Genomic DNA, 18,277 nt, shown 5'->3' on the forward strand with positions numbered 1-18,277 from the left:
TTTTTAGGATTAAGGAGCAATTTTATGGGATTAAAGAGTTTAATGCTGTACGTGGTTTCCTAAACACACATAGCACTGACCACACAAGCCAAGAGTGCAGTGGCACACAGCAACAACGGAAGGAAGGAAGGAAGTGTCGGAAGGAAGGAAGGAAGGAAGTGTCGGAAGGAAGGAAGGAAGGAAGGAAGGAAGGAAGGAAGTGTCGGAAGGAAGTGTCGGAAGGAAGTGTCGGAAGGAAGTGTCGGAAGGAAGTGTCGGAAGGAAGTGTCGGAAGGAAGTGTCGGAAGGAAGTGTCGGAAGGAAGGAAGGAAGGAAGTGTCGGAAGGAAGTGTCGGAAGGAAGTGTCGGAAGGAAGTGTCGGAAGGAAGTGTCGGAAGGAAGTGTCGGAAGGAAGTGTCGGAAGGAAGTGTCGGAAGGAAGGAAGGAAGGAAGGAAGGAAGGAAGGAAGGAAGGAAGGAAGGAAGGAAGGAAGGAAGGAAGGAAGGAAGGAAGGAAGGAAGGAAGGAAGGAAGGAAGGAAGGAAGGAAGGAAGGAAGGAAGGAAGGAAGGAAGGAAGGAAGGAAGGAAGGAAGGAAGGAAGGAAGGAAAGCCCTGGGGATGTCTCTCCTCTGGCACCCCTGACAGGCTCCCAGCAAGTGCCAGGGTCAGGGGCACAGACAGCTCCAGCCTGGCCTCCCTCTGCTGCAGACAATGCTCCAAAGCACTTCAGAGGAAACAAATAAGATCATACATCAAGACCAAAGATGAGAAAGTTATAAACTCTTGAGATCATGGGGGCTTTAAACTCCTATTAAATCAAAACATTTATTGCTACTTTTTCTGTACCAGAAGCCATACTTTTTTGTTATTTTGTGCAATCATGCTCCTTATTCAGCTAGAACATTTCAATATCAGTGTCTCAGATCATTGTAAAAGACAAGGATTACATATAATCTGCACTAGACAAAATATTCAGTATGCCTATTAAATTAAACTGCCTGGAGATTAATTGCTCTGACTATATTCCTTCCTCATTATGTATCTTTTATGCTGGGAGATAATATAATCATCCCATGGAAAATATTGATGTCTTTTGATATAGATATAAAACATATCGACTGTAGTTTGAAAAGTGAGGATTGTTACTGTGACTTTTACTTTCTAAAAGGCCAGACACTGGAAGTAACAGGAGAACATTACCTGTCCTTAGATATAGGAGCTATAAGTGGTGCATACCAATTAATTCCCACCTCACAATGGGCATCAAGGTAAACCAAAACCTACAAAAGGAAAAAAAAAAGTAACTTATATTTCTGTATACAACATTGTTACTTAATGAAGCTTCCTTACATTGAGATACATTCATATGATAAACAAGAAAATTAAGATTAGATGAGGGAAATTAATCTCTTCTTAAAACAATATCAATAATTTCCACATGTCTGTTGAAGCCACCACAACCTTTCTCCCCAAAAAAGCAAAAAGACAGACTTGTGAGTGAATTGGCTCCTACCTGTCCAAGTTTAGCCTTCTGGGCTCCAATGCTTCTAGCTTGGATCAAACCTTCCCTCCTCTCATTTCTAAATACCTTTACAAGGCCATTCCACTGCTTTATGTAGTCATCCAGCCTCTCTTGTAAGTGTGCTACCAGATAACAAAGAAAAAAATTGGGGAGGTTTAATAATAAAGAGTGTTGTTCTCTTAATATAAGCCAAAAATATCTACAGACATTTACAAGAACCTTTAATCACCTACTCACAAACACTAAAACTGAGGAGATCAAGACCACTGACCTCATGGCACAGGTTTGTGTCTGGCACATCTGAAGAAACAGCAGCTGAAGGGGTTGGCCACCCCACAGGGAGCTGGGTACACGGTCACTTCTACATATCACAGAGTGGCTTTCAGCTTTTCATCTGTACTCCAAGCAGCCAGAGAAGTGTCCACACTTCAGCACACATCTTTCCTCATCAGATGATGTCACACGTACAGCTGAAGGCACCACTTTTCAGGCAAACATTTCCCTTCACTCACTTTCACCCTCACAAAGTTTCTGTCAGTCTATTAATAATCTGGAAACCTGAGGCAGAGTCTCAACATGTTCAAATTATTGCCCTCCTTCATCTAGATCTGTTCCTTCTTGTGGAGGTTTTAGGATGATCTTCTAATGAGATTAATGAGAATAATTGGAGGGCCAGAAGTGCATCATACTGAGGAGACAACAAACCTTTAGCCAAAGGGACTTCCATCAGTAAAAGGATGAGTAACCACACAAGAATCAAGATGAGCTATGCTTAAAGGGTTTCAGATTTGTATTTGCAGATTTGTATTTGTCTGGGCCAAACCTCTCTGGAAACCACATTCCTGCCACACTGTTTGAGAAAAGGATCCTAATGTTGCTTAGCATTTTTGCCCAGATGATTCTGCTGAGAAAGCTAATGAAGGCAGAAAGGCTGGTAATCAGGTGCCTGCTGTTTGTGGCTGTGCTGATTTAGCTGCTGGTGTTTGTTAAAAATCTATTTTTGTACTCAAAGGTGTAAGGTTTTCTGTTTCTGCTGTTTAGGTGTTCTGGAAAGGCCCAGGGATGGCCTTGGAGAGCCGACGCTTCAAAGGACGAGGAGAGACTTCTGATCTTGTCTCGGTCTCGGTGTTTATTAATTGTTTATCTAAAAGATTTTCTTTCAGCCCGACAGAGGTCTGCACAGCAAGTCAGCCATGGGCACACTCCGCAACCCCCGGGGCGGTCACTTATCTTTATACCCGAAGTTACGTGTACAATATTTATCATTTCTCCCCAATACCTTCTACCCTTATTAACCGGTGCACTTTTAGTAATAACCAATCCCAAAGTGCCACCACCACCACAGAAGATGGAGGCCAAGAAGAAGAAGAAGAAGAAGGACAGGACACGCCCCAATTCCTCCATCTTACTTCTTTAGACCCCCCTGTACCAAAATCCTAAACCCTGTGTTTTGCACTTTAACTAACTTATCCCTTCACCATTCACCCAGTGAATTCCTCCCAGTCCTCATACAGGTCTCATCTCCTGTGTAGGATCAAAGTCCAGCCACCAGACACTTCTGGCAACATTCCAGGATTCCCGAGCCCCCCAAGGGTGGTCTCGGCCTCTCTGCACCTCCATCCTGAGGTGCTGAGATCCCACACAAAGGCTCAAAAGAATTGCCTACAGCTTCAGTTTCTCTCAGTAGGGAACCAAAACAAGCCACCAAATCTACAGCTGAGGCACCCATGCACTGGTTTGCTGTGCACCAGCTCCGAGGGGCTGATTGCCACTATTGCCACTATCCCTGTGCTTGGGGCCTGGGAGTGGCTGCCTGGAACAGAGGCTAGGCAAGACTTAGAGAACAAAGTTGGCATTTACGAAAGGCCTTCTACAGAGACACCTTGGGCAGCCCAAGCCTCCAAGAGAGGCGACACCCGAGGTGGATGATGGTCATGAGTTTTTCAGACAGATATAAATTTGGTCCATTTAAAGATCAGGGGTTAATGCTCCAATTACAGCTTCAAGTGATGAAGTCATATTCCCCCAGTTTGCTCCTCCCCAGTTCACTTTGGTTTATACTTTTGGTTTATACTTACTGAGGCTGTAAGGCACCCTTGAATCTCAGGCCCAGAGGGATTGTTTTGTCTGACCAAAAGTGAAGACAATTAACTAACACTTCATATGGAGTTTAGAGTTATGCACTAATGCAGTACAGGATTTGAGAAATATAAAGGCTAAAATCCTAAGGCATAGTGCTGATCCAACAGGATGGGGGGGACATGCAGAGGAGGATGTCCCTTTCAGCAGCAACATGCCAACAGGTTACTTCAGCAGAAACACTTCCTGCAACCTGAATGAAAATGATGAAGTCTAGAGACTTCCACAACTTATGCTTCAGTAGGTTTTGTATTCTTGTCAGCAGTATTAAAAAAATACTTTGAAAAAAAGCTACATGTAGTTGAAAAGGAAATGGTGTTTCTTGGAAATGAAGTTTCCAATATTGAAAATTCAGCAATTCTACCAAAGAACAAAGAAATCACTATCTTTTGATACTCTTATTATCCTTCCTCTCCATCTTTATAAAAGAAAAAGTTTTCTCAACCAAGTTTAATGTATTCTCCTTTCCCACACACATTTAAAATTTCTTTTGTAAATCATTGTGCATTAGAAAAACTTCAAGGTTACACAAATGTCAAACCAGAGAAAGAACAATTTTATCACATATGCTGTATAGAAGAACATGCCATGTAATAAATAGAGAATATATTATTTGATAGCTGTGATATAAATTTTTATAGGATAAAATCAACAGAGTTTTGAGGTCATGCTGAAGTGGTACTAAGAGAATCTTTATACCACACCATTATTTATGCTGCAAATTCCAAGTATGTGTTACAGAAGGACTGTCGGGAATGTTTTAAAGATTTAAAACCTGAAGTTATTTCCAGCTCTCCTGCCTATGAAGCCAAATGTTTTACTTATCAAATGTTCAACTATGTAAGGCTCACAGGGAGCTGTAAAAACCTGTCATATTGATTGTGTAAAGATTTTCTACAGTACAAGTCTCAGGACTTTGCAGTCCATTATCTGAAACCATGCCAGGGTTAGCAGCAAGTGCTGTTTCCCACAGGAAAGCTGAATTTTTCCTCCTTCCCATACTACAAAGCCTGCATGACAGTAGTGTAAAAAATCCGGATACTTTTACAGTCAAAAATATTGTTTGGTCAGCATTAAATTCTGTTCACCTAGAATGTGTATTTATGACATCTGTCAACAGCCTTACAGCAATCTGGTTTTTTTTTCAAAAATGTATATTTTACCTTTCAAAATATTATAATCAGCAATCTGGCCTTCCCCTGTTTGAGTTCCTCTCTCATGTCTAAGTGCATGATTAAAGCATGAATCAGCGTCTTTTAAAAACACATGGTTTCTCCAAAGGATCTTAGGCACTGCAGATTACAAAGGGGGAGCAGCAGGAGGAGGAAAGCAGTTTTTTTTCCCCCTCAACTCATGGACAGCAGTCTGAGAACCAGAATAATGGTATCAGAGGTGCTCCCTAGAGCAGCTGCCTGCTGCCTGTGAGAACCCTGGGCTGTAATGCTGCTAAGGTGGGCTCTCAGCTCCAACACAAGCACTGATTGCTGCTTCACCTTCCCCAGGGCAAGCACCACTACACAGCTTAACAACAATGCTGCTGCCTGCCCGTGCTCATTACTTCCCCTTTGGTTATCTCGTGGGATGCTGCACCAGTTGGAAACACAGGGAACAATAAAGAACATATAAGGAAACACAAAAGCTAGACAAAGCCTTTAAATGCTACTAGGAGCACTGGTATTTTTTACCTGACAGCCACCCTTTACAGGTGCATGGGCTACAAAAGCAGTTCCAGCTGAGATACTGGCTCTGTGCTTCAGAAAACAAGCAAGCTGGGCCCAAATACATAACAAGTGCTGGAGACCGATACACACAACTGTAATTGTAGGAAGCTTTAGAAAATACAGTTTTATGAATTCTCACTGCCTTTCCAGAACAGCTGTTTCCTTCACACAGATGGCATTCACAGAAGAATAAACTGCTTCTATTGAGAATAGAAGAAAAATTGGGGGAAAAAACCTCCCCTGTGAAACAGCCTGGCCTCATTGACACTGTGGTAGAAATTGCTGCAACATTTCTTGGACTCTAACATGAATTAATACAGAGGTCTCCATAGAAAATGGAGATAGAATCAATCAATTAGCTTGGCAATCTTCTTGTTACTGCTCTCTTTGTGCTCTGACATAGAAAAAAACACCAGAGTGGAAATCAGCACATATCTCTGCACAGTTCTCCACAGTCCAACCCCGCTGTTTGCAGGAGAGATAAAGGAAAGAGTGTCATTCAGCTAAAGTACTGCTCCCAGCCGACTTTATACTAAGAATTATAATGGAAAGGACATTTTCCAAGCATTGCAACTGTTCCTCCCTGTAAGACACAACATATATAAGCTTCTATGCAGCTGTAACTCCCTTCTGATGAAACAGGATTTCTCATAAGGAAGGACAGGCAGGGGTTTTTAGGAGCCAGCCTTTAGAAGTGTTTGCAACTGCTGTGCTCCATTTTAACTTCATGTCACTTGAGAGGGCGGTAGCTAAGAAATAAGGATAGCCACTCTGACATGAGCAAACATCCAGCCAGCCCAGCACGTGTGGCTCCAAGAGCAAAAGGTGGTCTGCTGGGTGGAAAGGCTGACATGAAGTGCAGCCTGAAAGCAGGTGGGGAAGAAGAAAACCCAGTCTCTGTGCTGTCAGCATGACTTTTCTTCTGGCTGAAAAAGCAAAAAGCTACCAGAAGCTCTGCTGTGATTGAGTGTTTGTATTTTGCAGCTCTCCTAACGACTGGAGAACTCTTCAGGCAGCTTGGCACGCGTTGCAGCCCATACTAGTTCATCCTTCTCTCTAAGGAGAAAGAAGTAGAGCAAGATTCTGCTCTCTTGGCCATTTTTCATCTAGAACGTAAACTGAACCAATGAAATTAAGTTAATTATATTTACCAAGTAATAGCCTAAAGCACTTTGAAGAATTATTATGGTGAACTAGTGCAATCGCAGTGAGGTGTTCAGAGTAATTCCAGTCCATGCTTGTCTTACCAGCCACCCATACCTGAGAAAACTGCACCTTGAGCTTTCTTAGCTTTCTTTATTGAATTTTCTGATTTAAGAAAGTTATCTGGGAAATTGAAGTGTGAGAAATGTAGAGTCAAGGGTCTGCTGATCTTAGGTGCAGGCTAGCTGTGTCTGCTAACCATTCATTTATGAGCAGAAAGCAAAAAATTCTGTACTAGGAAAAAAAATCTTTAAAAATACTGCTTTTGTTTAACAAATGTCATATATTGGGAAAATAGTACAAGCTCTATGCCAGACAAACTCAGTCCATGAACAACATATACACAGCACAGAGTCAGCTACAAGTCATGTGAAACCCAAATATTGAGACCTATCATTAGTAAAAAATCTGGTAAGTATTCTAGACACAATCAGTGTCACAGTTACTTTATACAGCTAAGTCAGTCCTTGAACAGCTCTGAAGGAAAGCTATGATCCCAGCTGAAAAGCTAAAACACAGCATATGTCTGCTGACTGAGTTATTAAAATTATATCCCTTAGGAGAGAAGATATTTTTGGTTTATAGCATGTGTGTATATCTAAGCCAAATTCTCAACAGCTGTTAAAGGATACAGAAAACTATAATTTAGCACTCAGTGTCTTTACTTGACTAAGCCAAATGTAGTCAAGTTTATAATACAGGTAACTTGCCCCCTCCTGTGAAAGCAAACAAAATGATATCTACCTATCTATAGGAATGATGCATAAAATAACACACAATAACTATTTTTAATAGTGGCTTATACTCAAAAAAGGCTACCTCAGCTATGTGATGAGATAATTTTTAAAATTTGTAGTGAATACACCCATAGAAAACAGCTCTGGAACTGGAAGAAGTCCAGATCATTTAATAAAAAGGAGAGTTTCAGAACAGTCATCTGTTTGTTCTGCCACCACACAATCCATGTGAAAACAAAGATGAGGGTATCCTGTGACCATACTTGCCTTTGCTCACAGCCATCACCAACATTGTCTGGAAGAGACTGTTATCCCACACAGTCAAAATCATATTTTTGTGTCTCCTCTTTTTCTCTGTCAATATCTCTTCAAGAACCGTGCTGCAACAAAATCTCAGCTGCTCAGAAAGAGCAGCTTTGATGCACTATTTTGAAATTTGTTTAAAGTTGAAAAACAGTCTGTTTTCCCCTATCTCAATCAACTTCTCTCTCTAGGAGATCACTTTCATTTCCTCTCTGTATTGAGCCTTGTATTGCATTAATGCTGACAATACCACCATGAAAGAAAAAAAACAAACACAACAGTATATGCTTACATTTATAATACAAGTACATTACATGCATCCTGACAATAAACCAAGATCAGAATGTAAATTACAAAGGAAGAAGAAAATCTCTGGACTTCTGTTGGCAGGACTCAAAGAAAGGCAGAAATTAAAACATATTCAAATTCTTAAAAGCTTTCTTCCCTCAATAAGAAACAATAAGCAGTTTAATCTGATGTTTAATTAAAAAGGGATGTTAGAAATGAAGAATATATTGAAAATTAATCTGGATAATTTGATAGCCTAGGTAGGTTTTTATCATAGTTAAAAAAAGAGACATCTGTATTACCTTATGCAATAAAGGAAGCCTGTTACTCCTAACAGGCTTAACCCCTTTGATACTCTTCAAACTTCTTGTTTTCACAAGAGCTAAGAGAGACACTAGCTATCCCAGCTTTCTTCTGCAGAGCACCCAAAACTGTGGTAGAGAACTCAAAGGACTGTGAAGAAGCAATCTTTTCTCCCATTAGTCAACTCAAACCATGGCAGGCAATAAATCAAAAGAAAACTATTTCAGGAAAATAAAAAAAATTCCTTTTCTACAAGGAGTGTGTTAATATTTCAAACGTACCTTTGTTGCTAAAATCATCAATCAAAACAATTTCTGCCAAGTATTTTCTTGGTGTTCTCTTGATGACACTGTGCACTGTCCTCATGAGCGTGGACCACCCTTCGTTGTGGAAGACGATGACAACGCTGGAGGTGAGCAGGTTGTCATCATAGTGCCAGTATTTGCATCTGCAAAAAGAGTTGGTTTTATTAGTTTTCACACTGGCATTTACAGAACTGCTTAACAGCATCCATGTGCAAATGAAATCTTCACTGACAGCTATCCTTCAGAATTAAGAGAGACAGGATACAAAAGGTAATACAGCTTAAGTGCATCACAGATACAGAAACAAATAAAATTAAAAAGCAGACTGTCAAATACAAATAAAAGCAGACTGGTCCATTTTCAGTGGGCTCCTTCCTTGAAAGATATAACACATGGGGAAAAAATGTAAGAAAAGAGAGAGATTAAAAAAACCCAAACAAAACTAGTGCAGAAAACTCAGGTCTTTTTTCCTGAAGGGTCAGAGATGATTTAGGAACAAGCAATGTGAGTACTTCCAATACCTTCCACACTTTCCAATACTTCTAAATCACATTTATCAACAATGGATTTAATTTCCCCAGTTGCACCCCTAAGTGAGACTATTCACTCCCTACAACCAGTCCAAGTATTTCCTTAACTGGAAGTTTCCCTACCTGATCACTAGCCCCTTTTCCAACTATAATAGTATAGTTCCTATCACCAAACATAGAGACATGGCACTTTTGATTTCAATGGGAAAAATCCTTCCTTTTTTCATCTTTCAGCAAATGAAGTCTCAACTAGAGAGATCCTGATTTTCAAGGACAGCTGTCAAGTATTAAGAAATTATTAGTTACAAAATCAAGCTCCTAAACTTACAGATGCACACGCCTCCCTAGTTGTAGTTCTCTTTACACAGTAAAAAGCTTAAGTGCACAGAAACATTGCTGCTTTTGAAAAGAATTAATCATCAGAGATCACTGGAGTTTCTGAAACTACATTCAGTTAAACATGGAAAGAACTCACATAACAGATCCACAGGTATCTAAAGAGTTTCTCTAGTGAAGGATGCATGTCACTTCTCAATGAATCAATATGCATTTATCACCTCACAGAAAATAAAAGACATTGGTGGAAATATACTATTAATTTTGTTTCTGTGGGAGAAGAAAATTACAGAATCAAACCAGACTATAACAAAATTTTATCTAATAAGGCATTTCACTTCTTAGGTGTGCTGTAAACAACCTCTGAAACAGCACAATCTCTAAAAGTACAAACTGCTGACTAAAATCCCTCAGCCCAATAGTTTTTATGCCTGAAGTAGCTGCAGCTAATCATAGTTACCAATAAAAAAGTGCTAGACTGGCTGTTTAAAAGGTTCGGGCCATGGATGCCTTCCTTCTACAGATCCTTCTCAAAGACTGCAGCTGATTACAGGTGGCAGTACTAACATTTGTAGCACCAGCATTTAAGCTGTCAACAACTTACTTAGCAGCTGCAGAGATAAAATGGATACCCTCCCTAGGTGTGTTAAGCAGGCTGTGTAAAAGGAAGATTTAATATGTTTCATAACAGATTTATAACAGAACAGTGTTGCTTCACACGAATATTCTCAGTATTAATTTTGGTGATATGGTAACGTTAAAAGGTATAAACAGGGTGTTACACTTTCAAAAAACCCAGCATACCAGCTGAATGCCATTCAGGAGCTCCATGCAGAAGGTAGCAGAATTGCACTTTTGTCTCAAAGGAGAAGGCAGGAGCTGATGCAGCTTGCCCTGTGCTCCAGACCTGCACCTGCTGCAGTTTAGCTAGGAAACATTTTTGCTTATTTCTGAATAAAAAGAGAGGGACAGCTACAATGTTTCATTCTGCCTTCAAGGACGAAAACAAAGAAAACCTTGAAAAAGAACTCAAATCTTTTGGTTGCTTATTTCTTCCACTTCCACAAAAATTTAATATATTCTTGAAACATAAACCCAAAGGTCTAGACAGGCTTTTTGCTACATAGCCAACTTAAATCTCCTCAAATTGAGTGTTGCTAAATGTGCCCTTTACAAGCAGTGAAGCACTACATTTATATCTCTAGTAAGATCACGCTTCCAGCTTTTTCCAGACACTTTATTTCACTTATTAGACAGTCCACAGACCAACTCATCAAGCCCATAAACTGTGACAGACTGCAGTAATTCCTGTGCACAATCTTCTTCCTCATCAGGAATTGAGAATTAGAGGTTTAAAATAAAGTGGTTGTTTTAGATATGTGCAATTAATAAATGTTTTAATCTCTGCGGCTGTTTTTTTCAAGAAATGTGAATGCTGCTGAGGTATTTGAGTGACAAAAGCCAATGCCCTAATTTCCTTCAGATCTGCAGGGAAGGAAGCAGGCAAAGCTTTGCTCAGTGGAGCCTTTCCTCAGTGGAGCAGCACTGACATCCAGTGGCTGGCACACCACATACCAAGAAACCGTAAATGCACTTTCCTTCTGTTTGAAGCTGGATTTTACAGTACGGGTTTCCCTGCAGATTTTAGGCACCAAAAAAGGAAAACAATATGCCTGAATTTCCAGGAACCTCTTCATTTTTAAAAGAGAGAGTAAAGTAGATATGAATGTTTATGCAAAAGCTTCAAGCTATTGAAAACTGGCACAAGTAGATTCAAAGTACAGAAGGGTCTGTGACAAAGAGGATTTAAATGTTTCAACCTCTAGCTTCATCCCGTGGGTGCTTCATCCCCTGCCCACATACCAGCACAATGCCCTTTCAGATGTAGCCTGCAGGCCAGCTGTAGCAATACACTGTAAACCAAATTAGTGAACAAAATCACTTAAAAAAGGTATTTTGAATTCTTATTGATGGAGCTGAGAGGATGGCACATTGCAGCAGATATGCAGGAATGACAAGGCAGCATCCTTAAGCCAGGCTTGCCTCTAGACACTTCACATCACCTTTCCTGAGCCCTGTAAAGAGCTATTGCACGGGGAAAGAGGAACAAGCAAGCACAGATGTACAAAGGGCTTCCCTGGGCAGCGCTGCAGGGAAGAGCTGCTCTGTTTGTGTGCTCTTTCCTTGGGGAACTCATGGGAGAAAGGAAACAACACCTTCAGATCAGTCCACGAATAAAAAATTTCCATTCCGCAATCAGCGCTGGCAGTGCTGGGGAAAAACAGGACTGACTCACCAGTGAAGCAAGATGAAACCCCTCAGAAGGCACAGCTGTGATCTAATTGAGACACGGTGAGTAATGTTTTTTCTGTCTATTAGCCTGCATACTTAGGATGTGAATTAGTTCTACTCCCTCTCCACCCCTGGAGGGAACAGCTCTGCTGGAGCCTGTGCCACACCAAGGCCCCTCATCCCTCAGTCACAAACTGCACCAGCCAGGCAGAGAGCAGTGCTTTCACAGGAGACACTCTGCACAAGAGCTGAGCATCTGGGCTGGAGTGCTCCTTGGCCTGAGGAAATTCTGCTCCTACAGCTTTGTACTCCATTCACTGGCTGCTCTTAGGATGTCCTGGGGCCCCACAGTTGTGATTGTGGGTACATGGCCCAAGGCTGGCATGGCCATACAGGCTCCCTGTTAGCTACCACTGAACATGCAGATATAGACTCAAATTTCCTCAGGCTCAAAAAAAAAAGCCAGAAGTGGAGTCTGCTTTTCTTGGAAGAGTAATCAAACCACCAACAAAAATGCAAAAAATTCAAAAAAGCTGAAAAAGGAGAGCACCTCCACAGCCATTTAAGGGTGAGCCCCATCAGATAGACACTTAAGGGCAATTGAAGATCTTGAGCCAACAGAAGTGTTTCTCCTGCCATGCTGACCCCCTGACTGTGCCAGCATATCAGCACCTAAGCTTCAGAAGAAGTAAGAGTATCATGACTTTGTATCATGACTCTCCATCCTGATACTATTTTCCTCCTGCCAGCTCTCTAACTTGCACCTGCCCGTACCAAGGACTCACCAGTATCCTCTGGATTTTAAAGCGCTGTACTTGTGTGGTAAGAGCAAAATGTACCAGCACAGATTCCTCCAAGAGGGCAGGCAGCTGCCATCACATTCCTGTAATCACTGCAGTAGCCAAAGGAGCTCCTGAGAAGCTAATCAGCTGTTGCTGAATCAGTACAAAGCTGAAGGTCTCAATGTATTATTTTATTTTTTATTATCCTGAAATCATAACCAACATTAAAAAATGGAATTTCTCTTCTCCATTAATATAGAAATGTTGACAACTTTAAATTGCATTTTGAATTTTATTTCATGTTTAAAGTGGTATGAAATTCATAGTTGTATTATCATCTATTATAATTGCTTTATAGAACATGCATTTTTCTCAACTCTTCGAGAGAGTCCAGCACAAGCAAATCCCAAAATTAAGTTAGGAGATCTGCTTTCATTTTCAGTTTCCTTTTCTACTAAGTCCTGTTCTTATCTTACAAGGGGACAGGCATCCAGCTGACAGCTTGATGTTTATATACTTTTACTACTGGATTCAGTGCTCCTTGCTATTTTAAATCCCCAATTTATTATGACTACTGCAGTGAACTGAATCTAACCCCTAGGAAGATGGATGGGAAATTTTTTTCACAAAACACCTTCAAATGTTTGCTCATCTGTATGGTTGACATCCCCAAGGTCATAGCTGAGCCTGGCTGCTTAACACATGCAAGTCAGAGGGATCATTGCCTAAGTCTAGAGTAGACAGGATAGACAGAAACAGATCACAGAATTTCTCTGTTAGGATACCACAAAGTAAATCTAATGCTAATACTGGATTTGCTACCTATGAAGCCTTGTGGGGCATTTTTGTGCATCAGCAACATCAAAATGAGATTATAGCAGTGGACTTACAAAACAGGGTTTCTGGAAGAGAAGTAAACAGACAATTCAAGAAAGACAAATTGATCAGCTGAATAATTTTTTTCCCTTCAGCAGACCGCAGCAAAACCTCTATTACACACTAACAAACAGCTTAAACCTATGCTGAAACAGCATTTGCTATTTTAGAATAGCTACAAGCTTTGCTCATTTCCATTCCTGAAGTAACTTGTGAGGCTATGTAACTACATTTTATTATTAGTGCCCTTGGAAGCAAAAGCTGTACCTACTGTTCCTCTGAAAGCATCATGATCCAAATCCAGGACAAGGTTTGCACAGAAACCCAACAGTAGGGGTAACAAGAGATTGAAAGGAATAACATTTGCAATTTTTCTAATCACAAGATTCTTGCCCATACTATCTCTTATCCAACATTGAAAAACTGAAGCAGTAACAACACAGGGCAGGAAAGCTGGGGTACCTAGGTGGGTAAAATAAAATCTTTTCCTTAGGGAAGGGGAAACTCCCATAGGAGGAGATGGAGCAAAGGCCCTCTGCTTTCCTGCCTTGGTTCAAGGAGAAGAAGACCTCACAGCTTTTGAGGCGTTCCGCAGCCCTGTGACAGACTGTGGGTATTGCAGGGAGGCTGTGCCTAATTTTGGATTTATCAAACTTTTGCAGGCTTTACCCAATGTAATAAACATCTAGATTAGAACTTGAGGCTGTGAGCTCAGTCTCACAGAAATACTGTATTCCCACCACGCCTTGCTCATCAGATATTGAACCTTGAAGTTCCTACCCATGCTTATCCAGGCTGCATCATAACTTGTATCATACATATTCATTTCAATGCTCTAGCACAGTACAGTCAGCTTAACAGGAACAAGACAGAGCCTAAGAAGTGCATTTCATTTTTCAGTTTCACATTCAGGTTACAATTCATTTGACAAAATGATTCCTCCATGTGCCCCAGAATTCCTACGCTGCAGGTTGGCACCTGGAGGGTTACACAAACAGCTGCAGGAAATCGCTCCCACTCTCCTCTGCCCTTCCACTGAAGTCAAGGTTTAACTCAGAATTTAAATATGCTCCAGGTGCTGTGCTTTATATATGTTTTTGTTGAGTAAGAGGTCATGTTCAGAGCTTGGCCATCTCATTTCAGATGCACACACAGAGAGGTAAGTAAATCCAGCTACAGATAACACACCTGGTGCCTCTGTCAACCTCTTTGTACTCTCTGGGTTAATTATTTCTCCCTCAAAACTCAACATTTCAAATGCTAGCAGCCAACACTAAAGAGACACAGGATCCATTTTCTCTGTAGTTTTCATTACTGGGACCTGAAATATTACCAGAAAATGCCGGGTTTTGCTTTAAGGTGAATGCCTGGAATTTAAATCTTTCCTGACCACATGAGATGTTCTCACAATACATGCCTAATTACAATTTAAACATCATTTTTTTTCTCCCTTCAGCAGTCCTGCCAGCAGAAAGGCAGTTGATAATCTGCAGTAGAAAGCTAGCCTTCCTGATTTAGTGTGACCACTATAATTCACCTGATTCTTGACTCCAGCTATCACTGAGGTGCACAAAAATTTATGTGCACATTATAGAAATAGTTTTCTTTGTTACAGAAGAGTTCAAGTGTATTATGTGGCATTGGAATAAAAGTTTTCCCAGGGTGCCGTGTGAAATTAAACCAAGTCCCTAATGTTTCATTTCCAATGATAGAGATACCAAAAGTAATTACTGAAATCCTTTTTCTTGTAACAGTATCAAATATGTAATTTGCAAAGTGCTATAATTAAGGAACTAATCACATTCCTGAAGAAAGCAGGCTCCACTCCAGAGCCTTTGTATTCAACATTCTTAGCTACAACGAGATTGACTGGACTAGTAACTCCTTACTGTAAGAGAACATATTAAATTCATGTTATTTGCCCAGAGTAATAAGACTGTCCATTTCCAATGAGGAGCTAAGACTCATCTGCCTTACTTCATTACAAGTAATCAGTTAAAGCTAAAGATTTTTTTTTTTAACTCCAGTCAAGCACTAACAATTCAATATTTTGGACCATAAAAAGTGTCCAAGTTGGCACTATCAAGCTATGATAGTAAAAATATCTTTACTAACAGCTCTGCCTTGCTATCACACAGCTCTGCATGTATGTATTCTTACTAAAGTTATAAGTCTATTTTTGGCAAGAATTTCTTTTTTTAATGTTAAAAATAATTGAAAAATAAAACAAACACCCTTTAAAACTACATGTGCGATTTAAAAAAAACAAGCCAATTCTCATTCCCTTTTGCTTTATAAAATAAGCTGCAAAAACAGTTGTCCAAAAATACCTTTCTGTATGCACACAACATTGTACTCAAGCAACAAAGAGTTACCTTTTCAGATTTTTCAACAAAAGCTCATTGCCAGTTGTTCTGTTTGAAGTCAAAGGTGACCGGTGGCAACAGATCCAATTATTCAAGTACAAATTTGTATGGCCCAGGGGTTATGCCCTGTAACATCTACAATGTCCTTATAAAGGAAAACTCAAACTGGATAATCCACAGAAGGAAAAAACACTTAAAAATATTTATTCTGCCACAATCATACTGACAGATGTGTGTGGGTGATGCAGCTGAAATTCTAGCTCACTCTGATGAGTAGACAGTAGCTATTTATTGTCATACTGAAAAAAAAAAATCTAGAAGGAGATTAATTTGTCTCATGCCATAAACATTAATGATGTTTCTTCTCCCAGTCAAACTATTCCAGATAAAATTCCTTCAACATCTGTCAAAAGAAGCTGTCAAAAATTCTAGCTTCAATAAAGTCATAAGACTAAAACCTTCTGGGTCAGTAAGAATACTTTGTAAGCAAATCTTCCGAGGACTGGATAACAACAGCATATCAAGTCTGAGCAAAGCATGTTGAGCTTTAATGCTTCCTTTCAGCCTGCACAGTTAATTACCCTGGCATGAAATCTGATCAGCACTACAAACATCCCTGGCTTAAGGGCTCTACAGAAGTGCAAGTTTGGTAATAAGAGAAATAGGGAGTTTCACAGTGCATCACTTAAAATATAGTGTAAGAAAATGCTTCTTGACTTCAAAAGTGCAATAAGCATGTCTCCAACCCAGCAAAACACAGGAATGGAAATGGCAGGTGTGGACTGGAGTGTTCTACTGTGAAAGTGGACTTCAAAAAGGAAAACCTACATTGATTCTCAGTGCTTTTGAGCTAGAAGTACAAAATGAGGACACTGCAACTAATGCATCCTAGATAAGTATTTTTTAGAAATACTGAATACAGATTGCTTGGAACATCTTGCACTGCTTTGGTCTTGTGTAACCAGGTGCAGCTCCTGTGAGCCATACACTAAACAGCCTCTTCTCAGAGCTCTGCATCTGTGGCATCAGTGGCTTTGTCCATCAGGCAGCTTTCTCTCCCCTTTTGATTCTTCCATGCATCATTTACACACCTCCTTATATCTGCCATAAGAAGTTAAAGATTTTGGGTGCGATAACTTTGTCAAAAAGGGCCCAGGAGTGGCATCTTTGAGGATAACCTCCCCAAAACACAGGAGCCACCCATTCCCACATCCAATAGGTCAAACAGGCATGGCAGAAAACCCTCCTAGCTGCACCAAGAACTCCAGAAGGTAACTAGGGAAGGTAGAGGCATGGACTGGCTACCTAGAAGGAGTACAGAAATAATGCCTGAGCCCATGAAGACAGCATTAAAGGCAAAGCTTTGTAGAGTTGAAATCCATAAGATGGAAAGGGCAATGAGAAGAGCTTGTAGGCTAAAGAAAGACTACAGAAAACATTAGTTTAACTATAAAAGGGATGAAATTTTGTGTCAAAGGACACATAAAAGACCGAGACACTCAACATCTGATTTCCTTGATTGTTTACTTGCAAGGTTTGCTGTCACACCTCCCAAGTCCCTGAGTCTAGGGGCAGCCTGCAGGAGAGAAAGAATATCCACCACAGAGGTGAGTCAGGGACCACTTCCCTGGACATACCACAGCAATGGGATACAGACAGCCCAAGTCCATGGGACTGGATGGATGGCACCAGAGGGCACTGAAGAAGTTTGCGATGTCATTGTAAGATCTTGCTCTACCATATTTACAAGGTCCTGGTGCTTGACAGTGGTTCCTGAGGACTGACCAAAACAAATTCCTGCCCACCTTCAAGAAGCAGGATCCAGGAAATGATGACTTGGAATTCATTAGCACTGGGTGAAGTTTTTGGAACTGATTAACTTTAGCTAACTCTCTCTAATCCATGAAGGACTGCTTTCTGCCAGAATAAATCAGAGCCAGTTTACTAGAGTCTAGATGTGCCAGGGATTTTGTTCAGCATGAGGACAAGGGGAAGCCATCAACAGAACCACACAGAAGTATTGGATGTCCAAGAAAGACTAACTCAGCACCTATGAATGGAAGATTCATGATGTGTATGGAAGAACCAGAGCACCTGACAGGACAGAAGACACAGGCAGGAGACACCTCCTTTTGAAAAGGGGAGCTGTGAAGAAGGGAAAGACAGCATGATTAAAAACCAGATGCTGCTAGCAGTAAGACATACATTCTTTAAATGAACAGGATGGTGTCCAAAGAAGAGAAAGAGAAATGAGCATTAATTCAAGCTAAGCGCATGTAAATAAAGAGGTAGAGTAAAAAAAACCAAAAAACCACCAAATCCCTCAAAACCCAAGTTGGAGAAATAGCTTACTGAAGTATGAAAGCTGCTATTGAAATAATTTTTTCCAAACAGCAGAAGTAGGATGCCTGCCAGAAAGTCTGTTGGGCTGATACATGACCAAAATGAAAAGAGACCACTTCAGAAGCAGGAAATCTAAATAAAGTCTTTCCATTGAACTCCCAGCAGTGCCCAACGCCAGATACCCTTAGAATAGAAGAAAATAAAGGGCAAGTACACAGTGACACTTCTTACTAAATAGTCTTGTCTTCAGAT

General features: G+C 40.5%; 1 protein-coding gene across 2 annotated transcripts in view; it reads right to left on the bottom strand.

The window, feature by feature from the left end:
- The window catches only part of GALNT7 (polypeptide N-acetylgalactosaminyltransferase 7), a 71,621-nt gene that overhangs the window by 17,387 nt on the left and 35,957 nt on the right, over nt 1–18,277 (bottom strand). For both annotated transcript variants that reach the window (XM_058803404.1, XM_058803405.1), the window contains exons 3-5: nt 8,477–8,643; nt 1,493–1,623; nt 1,180–1,259 (exon numbers count right to left, since the gene is read on the bottom strand). In XM_058803404.1, the coding sequence (XP_058659387.1) occupies nt 1,180–1,259; nt 1,493–1,623; nt 8,477–8,643 (378 nt within the window). The remainder of the gene's footprint in view (nt 1–1,179; nt 1,260–1,492; nt 1,624–8,476; nt 8,644–18,277) is intronic.

This window comes from Ammospiza caudacuta, chromosome 4 (genome assembly GCF_027887145.1).
Source record: "Ammospiza caudacuta isolate bAmmCau1 chromosome 4, bAmmCau1.pri, whole genome shotgun sequence".
Lineage (NCBI taxonomy): Eukaryota > Metazoa > Chordata > Aves > Passeriformes > Passerellidae > Ammospiza > Ammospiza caudacuta.